The 11,643-nt window shown below is 52.0% G+C and overlaps 3 protein-coding genes across 3 annotated transcripts; 2 read left to right on the top strand and 1 right to left on the bottom strand.

Annotated features, from left to right (window-relative positions):
- Positions 1-539: 539 nt before the first annotated feature.
- On the top strand, positions 540-2,033 carry MYCFIDRAFT_125084 (uncharacterized protein; the record flags this gene model as incomplete). Its single annotated transcript, XM_007922836.1, has 1 exon — positions 540-2,033. The coding sequence occupies one exon, from the start codon at positions 540-542 to the stop codon at positions 2,031-2,033; it is 1,494 nt and encodes a 497-aa protein (XP_007921027.1).
- Positions 2,034-6,156: 4,123 nt separating this feature from the next.
- MYCFIDRAFT_212975 (uncharacterized protein) lies at positions 6,157-8,072 on the top strand (the record flags this gene model as incomplete). Its single annotated transcript, XM_007922835.1, has 4 exons — positions 6,157-6,175; positions 6,254-6,742; positions 6,833-6,994; positions 7,643-8,072. The coding sequence occupies 4 exons, from the start codon at positions 6,157-6,159 to the stop codon at positions 7,948-7,950; spliced, it is 978 nt and encodes a 325-aa protein (XP_007921026.1). The 3' UTR covers positions 7,951-8,072.
- A 465-nt stretch (positions 8,073-8,537) lies between these two features.
- MYCFIDRAFT_75505 (uncharacterized protein) lies at positions 8,538-9,425 on the bottom strand (the record flags this gene model as incomplete). Its single annotated transcript, XM_007922186.1, has 2 exons — positions 8,538-8,869; positions 8,921-9,425. 2 exons carry the CDS (start codon positions 9,423-9,425, stop codon positions 8,538-8,540), a joined length of 837 nt encoding a protein of 278 aa, XP_007920377.1.
- Between the last annotated feature and the right edge of the window lie 2,218 nt (positions 9,426-11,643).

The raw sequence follows: 11,643 nt of genomic DNA, 5'->3' as shown, positions 1-11,643 counted from the left end.
ACCCACCCCCCGAGACAGCTTCTAGATATGGCAACACGACTAGGACACGTAACACCTCCGCAGAACCAGCAGTTGCACCGGGCTCGCAGCGTGTCAAGCGGCCACCCGGCGTGCCTGGATCGTTTCTTCGCAATGGACCTGTCAGAAGAGGCTTTAAGAGGCAAGATAGCGAGGAGAATTTTCATGCAAATGATGACGCTCCGCATGGCTCCTCATCACAGCAAAGTGCCTCCAGCTACACGCCCCAGGAAAGAAGTCTTTCGCAGCTGGATGGCGCTCGAAGTCGAAGTGGAAGTGTGAATACTCGTGCCACATCTGTGGAGCCTGTATCTGTGCATGATTTTGCACCCAGGAATTATGCCTCTCAAGACTCTCGGCCGGCATCCAGACAAGCAAATGGCCATTTCTCACGAAGCCAGGCCGGCCATGATTCACGGCCTCCATCTCGTCATGCAAGTCGTGAGGCGTCCCGAAGCAGGCAACCGAGCGTAGAAGGTCACCAGCCGCAGAGACGGCCTAGTATAGCGCAATTGGACATTATGCAACCAGAGCATCAAAGATACCAGAGTGCTGATCACTCTCAATCGAAAGCCACTTTGGACCAGAAGCCTGGGCACCGTCCTGCACTTAGTCGAGGGACGTATAGATACGTTGCATCCAATGTCCACGCGGACGCTGCAGAAGACCAAGAGAACGTCCCTCCGCCCACATTCAAGCGCAATAAAGATCAAGACTTCAAGTATCTGGGCAAGCCATCAGTGTCGATGATGTCCGATGATGAGAAGCCTCGTCGACGACTGATTGATGAGACACCTGTTCCTGTGCCCGCGCAGGAGCAACGAAAAGCACTTGGCGCTATCAGTGGCAACACGCCTCATCGACCTGCTCCGGCGCCGCCGCCAAAGATGAGCGTCCTGGACGCGGCTACCGCGACCGCTGGAGCGACGACGACGAAATCACGGAAAAAACGCCAGCATATTGTTGTCAAGGGCAAGCTTTTCACACAGATGGGAGAGATTGGCAAAGGCGGCTCGTGCAGAGTGTACTGCGTCATGGCCGAGAACTACAAGACATTCGCTCTGAAGCGTGTGAAGCTTGGCAATTGCGATGAAAACACGGTCCGCGGCTTCAAGGGCGAGATTGACCTCCTGAAGAAGCTTACAGACGTAGAGCGAGTGGTGCGGCTTTACGATTGGGAGATGAATGAGGAAAAACAAGAACTTGCTGTTCTTATGGAAAAGGGCGATACTGACTTCAATCGAGTGCTTGCTCTGCATCTCAACGGAGCCAGCGCGCGCTTCGATAGCGTCTTCACGCGATACCACTGGAAAGAGATGCTTGAGTGTGTCCAAGCAGTGCATGACTACGACATCGTGCATTCGGATCTCAAACCAGCAAATTTCCTCCTCGTTCAGGGCCGACTGAAGCTCATCGACTTTGGAATTGCAAACGCCATCGACACAGACCACACGTGCAATGTACACCGCGATTTCAACGTGGGAACTCCGAATTACATGTCGCCCGAAAGTATTACGGATGCCAATGCTGGTGCCGGCACGGACGAGAACGGGCGACCGCTGATGAAAGACATCCGCATCGGCAAGTCTTCTGACGTGTGGAGTCTAGGATGTATCCTGTACCAAATGGCCTACGGACGACCGCCCTTTGCGCATATACAAAATCCGATTCCCCGGGTGGTGGCAATCACGAATCCGAAACATGTAATCGAATACCCGGAGACTGGAATTGGCGGGGCGGTAATTCCATACTCCTTGAAGAGCACCTTGCGATCTTGTCTCAACCGAGACGCTCAGAAGCGGCCAAGTGTGAAAGAGCTCCTGAGCGATAGCGACAGCTTCTTGTACCCTGATAACATTGGGGACCAGGTGTTGATGGATGAAAATCTGCTCAAACAAATCATCCACAAAGTTGTGGCACGATGCAGAGAACGTGGGATTCCGGGCGATGATGAGGTCGACGGATACCCGAGAAGCTTCATTGCTAGGATAAAGCATATGCGGGAGACGCGATGAAAGGTTTGGCGGCTGTTTTTGGATGTGAGCGAAGTTTGGCGTGCGAGCGATTTCGGGGTGTACAGGATAGCAGACGACCTTCATTGGATGATACGATGATGACAGCCATTTGGTGGCAATTTTCCTCGACGCATTGTGTACAGTTTCTATGTCTTCCTCTGGCATTGGCATGAGTCTCGTCGATGCACAGGTATTGTTGTTCTGCCAAAAGTCGTGCGTGCCTCCCAACGTCCCACCAAAGCTTTCCTCGAGACTTCGCAGTACCTGTGTTCCATATCATCAACGCGCGCATGTTCTACAGCATCACAGTGAGGTGCTGAGCCTGAGCCTGAGCCTGAGCCTGAGCCTTTCACGATGGTGTGGCACGGCAGACATCACAGGCAGGCGCATCGTACTCGACACTCGACGCGGCTGCAGTCACGCGGCGGCAACACGAGCACATCGCGAAGCGTGACTGAGGTGCGCATCGCCACGCAGTCACATCCACCGCCACCACCACCACCACCACCCACGCAGCGCGGCACGTGACAATATGACGATGGCTCAGCAGTCCCAGTTGTCACGTTACCATCCAGCCGTGCTGTCTGTGGCAGGCATTGGGGCTGCTTGTGGCATGTATCTTCTCTACTCGACATACCATCACAGACCAGCAGCAGCAAATAGCCTTCACAGAAGCAACGCGGTACACCGGCCACGCAGAGAAAGACCCAGACCCAACAGACTGGAGAGTTCAGCGCCCACGCCTGATGCGCCGCTTGGCACGGTATCGCTCACGAGAAACGGGCACGACTTTGCCATCAATCTCGCCACCACGCAGGTACCGCGCGGCGATCACTTCAGATCCATGTTCGGCCAAGGAACGGAGGATGTGCGCCACGAGGTGCAGTGTCTGGTGCTTCACACTCTTCTCTTTGCCTTGGCGAACGCGACGCGTGCCTCCGAGACATGGTCCATAGCAGCACACTTGGGCCTGAGAGATTTGCTGTCTGCTTTGCACGCCACCCGTCGTAGTCGAGAAGAGATCTCACGCGCAGCTTGGGACGTTCGAAGAGTAATGAATCTAGACACCTTGGCCCCCGAACATATCGACCACGAGGTCGACTTTCTCTTGGCAGCAGCTCTCCGATCTGCAGACACTGGCACCGGCACCGGCACCGCCTCAGAATCGGACGCCGGGAATGCTCACCCTGCGGAGACGGAAGATCTGGACGCGATGACTTCTGCGAACCGAGAACCCAGCCAAGGCCTACGCGGCATGCTGTACTACATTGCCGAGGACAACGCAAAACGAAATGCCTATGAGCATCGAGGCATACATTGCGAAGAATGTGGCGTTCATCCCATCACTGGTATCCGCTGGCATTGCCTGAATTGTCCCGACTACGACTTGTGCTCCTCCTGTGAGACGCACACGAGACATCCCAAGACTCACGTGTTCGCAAAGATCAACATTCCTCTGCCTCTTCTCTCGCAGCCCACGAAAGAATACAGGATCTGGTATCCCGGCGATCCAAGAAGAGTGCATTCATCTCTTGATCCTCTCGCGAGGAAGCGGCTGGGTAGTGAGCATGATTTTGACGAGCCTCAGATGGATGCCCTCCACGACCAGTTCTTGACTATTGCCAACGTGCCGTGGGACATGGATCCTTGCAAAGTGCGAGCTGCTATTGATCGACGGGCATTCAACAAGGCTTTGACCTCGGAGCGTTGGCCTGGAGGATTTGCTACAAACGCAATGTTTGACAGGATGTTTGCTTTCTACGACACAGACAATAACGGGATTATCGGGTTTGATGAGTTCCTAAGTGGCATGGCTTACCTACGAGGGCCCAGACGATACGCCACTTTGGGTCGAACGCTCCAGGGCTACGATGTTGACGGCGATGGCTATGTGGATCGGAAAGACTTCCTACGATTACTGCATGCCAAATACATCATTCAGAAGCAGCTGGTCAATGACTCCATCGACTCGCAGCAAATGGAGTTGACACAATCGGGCATGGAAACACTGCGATCTAGTCAGCCTATCAGCAGCATCTTTACCCAGGAAGAAATTCCACCAGGTGAGACGAGGCGACCTCGGAGCAAGGAGCCGGATGCACACGGCGACATGCAGCCATTACCAGGAACAAAGGTTTTGTTAGATGAAGATGATCCATTCACAACAGACGTAGTTCCTGCAGCCCACGAGAGACTACGCAATCAGCTATCGCGCCTTGAAGACATGATCGCTGGAGTGGATCGCTCAGGGGAGCCTACGAGGGAGCTCACATCTTCTTACGAGATTGGTAACGATCCGGGCATCCATCTCTCGAGCAACGACACCGCTTTGAGTCAGGTCCTTGATATTCCCAGACTATTTCCAGACCATGCATACGAAGTCGAAGAAGCCTACATGCAGGATGCTCTGTGGCATGTGGTCGAGCAAGGTTTTAATGATCTACTGGATCGTCTGTTCAAGGACAAAGAAGAAGAAGATGAGATGATCATCTCCACGCGAGAGGAGAGGGTCAGGTGGAGGGAGCAAATCGATGCACAGGCCGCAGCTGATCGAAGATTCCGTGAACAGCTCATTGCCACGGTTGGTAAAGATCCGTTGATGACCACGGCAATAGACTCATGCAATGCTGGTGGTAACAACAAAGTGCCGCCGCAGGTACCGGAGCGCCCGTCCCGTGGAGCGTTCTGTGATCAGCCTGTTTCGACCGACTGGGATGGCCTCACGCGACGGGAAGCAGAAATCTCAGATGCTTCACGTGAGTTACCTGAGCGATTTGAGATTCCGCTAATTAGCTTGCTGACCTATCTGCCTGTAGTGGATGACCTACTGAATGCTACTGGGTACAGTCTGCGAAATGATGCCGACGACCACGCGACTGGTCGCAACTCATCGGAATCCATGACCTTGGATACTTGGGATTCGAGTACAGCCGATGAGAAGAGTTCCCTATCGGAGTCAGAAGATTCTCAAGACGATTCTCGCGATCCGACACTTCCTCAGAACAGACCCAGTTCAGAACGGCCAACTCGATCTAAAGATGATCGTCTAGACGCCACCGTAATCGCCGATAAGCGCAAGTCCTCAGTATCGCCTCCTCCAAGTAATCAGCGGCTACAATATCTATCAGGACTTGATAGCCTGGAGCAAGAACTAGACGAACGTGGTGGACCAGGAAGGCTTTCGTACGATGAGATCGAGCGAATGACAGTAGCAGATTCTCGAGGCGAATTGCGAGGACTGGTCAAGTCCTGGCTGGAATGGGCAGCTTTCTAGCTTTCCGAGTCAATTGCTTACGGGTTTGTACAATTATTCATCTGCAGCTGACTTGGATAGAAAGATACCCTCAAGCTTTCTCTGGGAGGCAGAAATGCAGTGCCAAGCCATTTAGTCGGCCAAAAGCATGTATGTATGTATGCTTCCAGGCTATATCCACGCCATATTTCATGCTTCGCTATGCGAACTTCTCTGCCTTTATTTGAAGCTCGCGGTGTCCCACCACAGCGGGCTAGCGCGAATCAGAACTCTTATGTGGTATTCTGTCCCGACATGTTTTCTTGCTGCATTGGTCCTGGTTTGAGAAGCCTGATTGAAACCACTGTATAGTCGGTGCTATAGGAATCACAGATTTTCTAGCCATGATGAAGAGACGGAACGCTACTACGGATCAGACTTTCCAATGAACAAGGCTGAGTCAAAGGCACATGGAGGAGAAAAATGATGTGAAGTCGCAAACCCTGGTCGACTCGGCAAAGGCGCGGGAAAAGAACTGCCGAACTTTAGGAATCTAGCAAGTCGTCACGCACCTGGGGTTATGCTTGTCTATTCTACTCCATGAGGCACTGGATCATACGCGGGGTCGAATAATATGGTACTGCTACGTGTGGCCGCCACGATTCGAGGTCGCCATAGAATAGCACTACAGCATGGATGAGGCTTTTTGCTCACTATTGCTTGATGATGAGAAGACTTCGGCTCTTGACAATAACGTTAAAAACATTCCGGCTCTCGCTCAAGGGTCTTTAGGCCGCCGGATCGATCGTTCGGCGGCCCGTGAAGAAAGCCTGCAGCGGGGTCGAAGGAAGTGGGAGCAGTAGTATGTAGTAGTATGGCTTCACATACTGGATGGACATCTCGTGCAGAGGTATGTATCTAAAACTTTATCGACGCCAGGCCTCTACTACTAGAATAATGCTGCTGTGCAGTACTAGTCACGCAAAAGAAGGCGATGTTCCGGGCACAGTCGATTTAAGAGCGGCCGAAGGCGACGACACCGCCTTCGGGCAGGCTTGGTTCCCAGTGCCCGCCGAGGACCCTGATGATCCACTGCAATGGCCGACATGGACGAAGACTTCTATATTGGTCATCTGCTCGCTCTACTCGTTCTTCTCCATCACAGCTTTGCTCGGCCCTTCCTTCAGTCTACATTGCCATGCCATCTATGCGGAGCAATTTGGAATCACACCAACGAAGCCCTCCGGGCTGGTCTCGTACCCCAATTTCCTATATGGAGTTGGCACTCTGGTTACAGTGCCTATGTATCTGAAATTTGGGAGAAGACTAGTAATACTGTTGAGCCTGGTCGTATACCTTGCTGGATTGATCGGATGCAGCCGAGCAAACGGGCTGATGACTGCTCGATTGATCCATACTCTGTCGAGTGGGGTGTGCGAAGTCCTGCCTGTGCAGCTGGTCAACGACATCTTCTTCCGTAAGTGGCTGTGAAGTCGTCTCGGCTAACACTGGTAGTGCACGAGCGAGCAACGAAGCTTGGCATCTACACTCTGTCTTGGCTCCACAGGGCCCTTATACGCAGGCTACATGCTTGCTGGTGGCGAATCCTGGAGACTGTACTTCTACGTCGAAATCGCGTTCGCTGCCGTGGTGCTCATCCTGGCGTTCCTGTTCGTCGAAGAGACCTACCTTCTACAAGACGAGACGCTCCGCTCACGCACATGCCTTCGTAAGAGCAAGCACGTCAAAGGGTCCTTGATCGAAAGGAGCCCGAAAACGACCGGGTGCAAAAAATTTCGAGCTCCACACTACTACGGTGCCTCCCCGGAAAGACGTATATTGAGACGCTGAAGCCATGGTCGACGATCAATCATGACGAGCAATTCCTTCTCTGACTGCCATCCGATCATTCACATACTACCGTATCGTTCCTTCAGTCGTCTGGGTCGTAACGCACCTATGGCATCTTCATCGGCTTGGGAGCTTTAGTCTTCAACTACACATTTCCCCGTCCTGAATTACAGCTCCACCGTATGTATGGCTGGAAGCAAGGAGAATTCCGGACTGATCGCGGTCGGCAGTGTCCTGGGGTTCGTCCTCGCCCTTCCACTGATTCCAAGTTTTGATCGGTTGGCCGCTTACCTCACGCGGCGTAACGACGACATCCGAGAAGCTGAAATGAGATTGGGCGTGCTTCTGCCAGCTGCTTTTGTGGGCCCTGCTGGTCTTATCGTTTTCGGAATGACTGCCGAGCATCGATTTCATTGGGTTGGTTTTTTTTTTGCTGGAGTTGGCATGTGTAATTGGGGATCATGTCAGTAATACTTCTCTATCCAGTCATGAAACGAGATACGTCGACTGACAACTGTTGAAAAAGATCTCTTCTTCACTGGCACCCTCGCGTATGCGGTCGACTCATACAACGCGAACGTCCCCGAGATGCTCATAGCCATGTGCGTGGGCAAACAGTTGATATCTTTTGGGTTCGGAGAGAAGGTCTTGGATTGGGTGGCACGGGATGGGTATGCCGTAATCATAGCCGGGGCGTTTTGTGGTGTCTTGTTTGCCAACAACCTGTGCGTCTTCATTTTCATGTTCTTTGGCAAGCGCATCAGGCGTTTCTATGCCGGGACTTGGCTTGCTAGGTTTCATAAGGACACGATCAGGGAGATCATGGCGCATTGATCTGCCAAGAGAGCGGTTTCTGGCATGAGTGGTGCTTCTCGATACGAGCGGATATGCCACGTAAACGGATGTTGGGTGGCCTCACGGACTGGTTGGTGTCGATAATGCCACAATTACTGCTCATGTTCATTTGTGCACGGGCATGATACGATGGCGGTGCATGCTCTTTTCATTTCCGATGTTGTATAAAACTGCCAATCGTCGATGGATGCCGCAGTCATCGTCAAAACTGCGTTCGCCAGCGGACGTCCGGCGAGGGCTCGATCAAAGTGTCAGATTTGCACGTGTCCTAGTAATGTTAAAACTCTCGCAGCGCAGCGCAGTGCGAAATAGCCGGCCGCCTATTTTCACCATGTCCATCGATCCTGAATATCACATGCTTGCCATGCTCAATTGCTTTCAATCTCACAAACTGCCTTGCCTGGAATTTATTGACCGCCGAGCTTTTGCCAAGAATGGAAACCCGCTTATAACCGAAAAATCGTGGTACATAGTCTCCTTGCAAGTGGTGCGACTGTACACCCTGCAGCGACGTGACCCTTGTAAAAGTATGCCCAAGATGAGCCTGTCGCTGATGATCAGACTCATCAGAGCTGTGCTTGCACCGACTTGGTCGAAGCAACAACAGCTTCCTCATACGACCGTACACCTCTTCTCTGGCCTCGACTGTCGAGCGCGCCTCGAACCATAATCGTCTGTCGCTCGATATTGAAGCCGTAGATGCCATAAGCGGCGGGATCGAATCGCAATTCGTTGACGGTCACAAAGCCATGTCTCTCGTACAGAGGCTTGGCAGTGTCGGTGGCTTCAAGATAGCATTCGATGCCCGCTTCGTCTGCTTCTGCTAGGATGTCCTCGAGCAGCATCGTTCCGGCGCCGTGATGTTGGTACGTTGGCTGTGTGGCGACCATGCCGATGTCTTTGCCAATTAGTTGCGGAACGCACTCGTATTCTCAAGTCAGCAGCTTACAGCAGTGTTTCGTGGTGCCCATGTATTTCCTCCGGAGTCGCTCATTCAGTGCAAACCAATCCCGATTCATGGGTGCTTCATCTTCATGGCCAATGTCTGCCGGGCTCTCCAATTCCTCTTGGCTGTAGGTCTTGACTTCTGTCTTGGCCCAGGAAATGATGAGGCCGGAGTCGGCGTCAGTGACTTTGCGAAATCTCACGTAGTCTGTGTTCGGTCTGCTCCCAGATTTGCGCGCAGAAGCAGACTTCCTTCTGCGCCTGAGATTCTCCGTCTTGTTCATTGCGGACTGGTACAATCGTACAGCTCGCTCGAAATGTCCAGGTTGGTTGTAATCTCTGTAGGAGAGGATGTGATTGGTTTTCTCATTCTCAAAAGCAAAGAATTCAATGTCGACCAGCCTGCGTATGTCTCCATACTCTGCCGAGGTCACCGAGAAAGATCTTGCCCGGGGCTTGCGCCGCGAAGTGATGGATGGAGAGTAGCTGTGCAGAATGAGCGGCGACATGGTGAGCAGATGTTATCGAGGGTCGAGAGGGTGGCTCAAGGTGTCTATAGGTGTTGGATGAGGTTGATGCGCAGCTCCTGCGCATGGTATGGCGGCGACAGGCAAGGCTTCCTGGAGGCATGGTGAAGACAGTGGGTCTATATACTGAGACCGCGGACGCATGACCCTCGCGCGGAAAACGTCAGCGTGTTGTGAGGCGAGAGAAATGGAGCATCCCACGCAGAATGGCCATGCGGCATGCGCAGGCAAACGGCTGTGTCATGGATCGCGTGTGCTGCTGTTTGCACGACTCCACAGCGTGGAGTATGCCTGCATACGGGAAGGAAGCACAAGACCAAGCATGATTCAGAATACGCCGTGTACAGCGTCTGATCACATCGGAGTGAAGGTGGGTATTCCCTGAACCCTTGCTCCCTATGGATTGTAGCGAATGGCAACTTGTTATTCAGCGGTCCGACCCCAGTCACTTTCACTCCGATGTGGTAAGACGCTGTATGTCAAAGGTCTTTAGCGTATAGGGTTGTTGTCGATCCAGTAGGTTGTGTGGAGATACTCGGTTATATTTTAGTAGAACATCGGATCGAGATATAGCTAGTTTAGGCATTCCGGCAATTCGTTAGTCGCTAGTATTACATTATATAGGGCTAGTAGTATAGATACTAGATAGAAAGAAGATATTACTACTATAATAGATTACTTCTTTACTACAATTACCTACTACTACAGTTTTAATAGTACCTATTTTGTTAGTAACGTCTTTTATATTCTTAATCTTTTTATACTAAGTATACTATTTTTAAACTTTAATTTTCTAAACTGCGTAAGACGCTATTATCTATATAGATAGCTTAGTCGCTTAATCCTAAGACTATCGAGATTCGAATAAATAGCTATAGTTATCGACTTAACTAGTATAAGGCGGAAGCTAAGGAGGCTTAGCGCTAAGTACGTAGTCGACTTATAGCCTATAAGTACGCCCGAGATCTATACCTAGTAAGCGTAGATACTTCCGATCTTTTATCGCTATATAATACTAGTAGACGGGCCCGCTAGTATAGTAGTTTAGTAGCTAGTACTATATTTTTATAGTAAAATATAAAAACTATCTAGTAGTTTAGTTATATAAAAGAAAATAACGCTTTATAAAAAAAATAGTAGATAGGAGGCAGACTTCTAAGAGACAAAGTAGTAATACTAAGTATAAGAGATTAAATATAGCAGTCTTACTAGCTGTTAGAGAGCTAAAATAGTAGCGATAGAATTCAACTAGGCAAACTAGTCAACCGCTCATTTCCGAGTTCCTTATACCCCTGATAACCGGGCGATTTGTTAGCTGATTTGGTACGACCGTACGACGGACCCGCAGAAACCCAGAAGAGTGGAGCGCTAAAATGCCTGGACAATCAACGACATCTTCCATTCATGATTCAGCTGACTTGCACGATGAATGTTTGCGCCACTAGGCGCTCGCCGCACCACGGCCTAGCTTCAGTTGCAGCACGGCAGCCGGGATGGGATGGGGTTTATGGGGATGGGGATGGGGATGGGTGGGTGTGAGACTCTGGACAGATCGATGTCTTGTCTGTACCTTGCCCGGAGTAAGCCAAATCGCTGTGGATGGCCAGACGAGCGAGCCGGGAGGTGTCCGCGCCTCCGTCGACTTTGAAGTGTCGATGTCAGGGCAAAGACCAATGCGTTCAGCTGCTACTGAGGTTCGCGTCGCGGCTCGGCTGTGCACCCCCACGTGAACCTACCGCAAGCGATCCGATTCCGACCTGGGTTGGCCGCATTGGCGTCCGCGCTGAGATCTACGCCGTCACGTGACTCACGTCCAGGACGCCCTGACCTGCTTGCACAGTGCACACTGCACACCACCGTCTGTGCCTGTGCCACGTTCACGCATGCATGCCTCGACTTCTTCAGCACCACAGCACGTCTCGGTCAGGTGAAGGAAGGTGCTGCCGTCTGCTCTTTCGCCTTCTTCGGGACTTTCTGTCGGGGTGTGATCGCGGTTGCACCCCTCACCAGGCCCGAAGAGGACTTTCTACCAGCGAACCAATGCCATTCGTTGCCCCCTGTCAGACAATCCTCTGCACGCTGTACCCCGCCCCTTCCCCGCACCTTTCCAGAGAGGGGCATACCGGAACAGCATGCTGCGTGACGATGACGCGCTGCAAACGGCGTGGCGGGATGCATAGAGATGCAGCAAGCAGGCATG

The sequence above is a fragment of the Pseudocercospora fijiensis genome (assembly GCF_000340215.1).
Source record: "Pseudocercospora fijiensis CIRAD86 unplaced genomic scaffold MYCFIscaffold_1, whole genome shotgun sequence".
Lineage (NCBI taxonomy): Eukaryota > Fungi > Ascomycota > Dothideomycetes > Mycosphaerellales > Mycosphaerellaceae > Pseudocercospora > Pseudocercospora fijiensis.
This window is presented reverse-complemented; position numbering and strand designations above follow the sequence as displayed.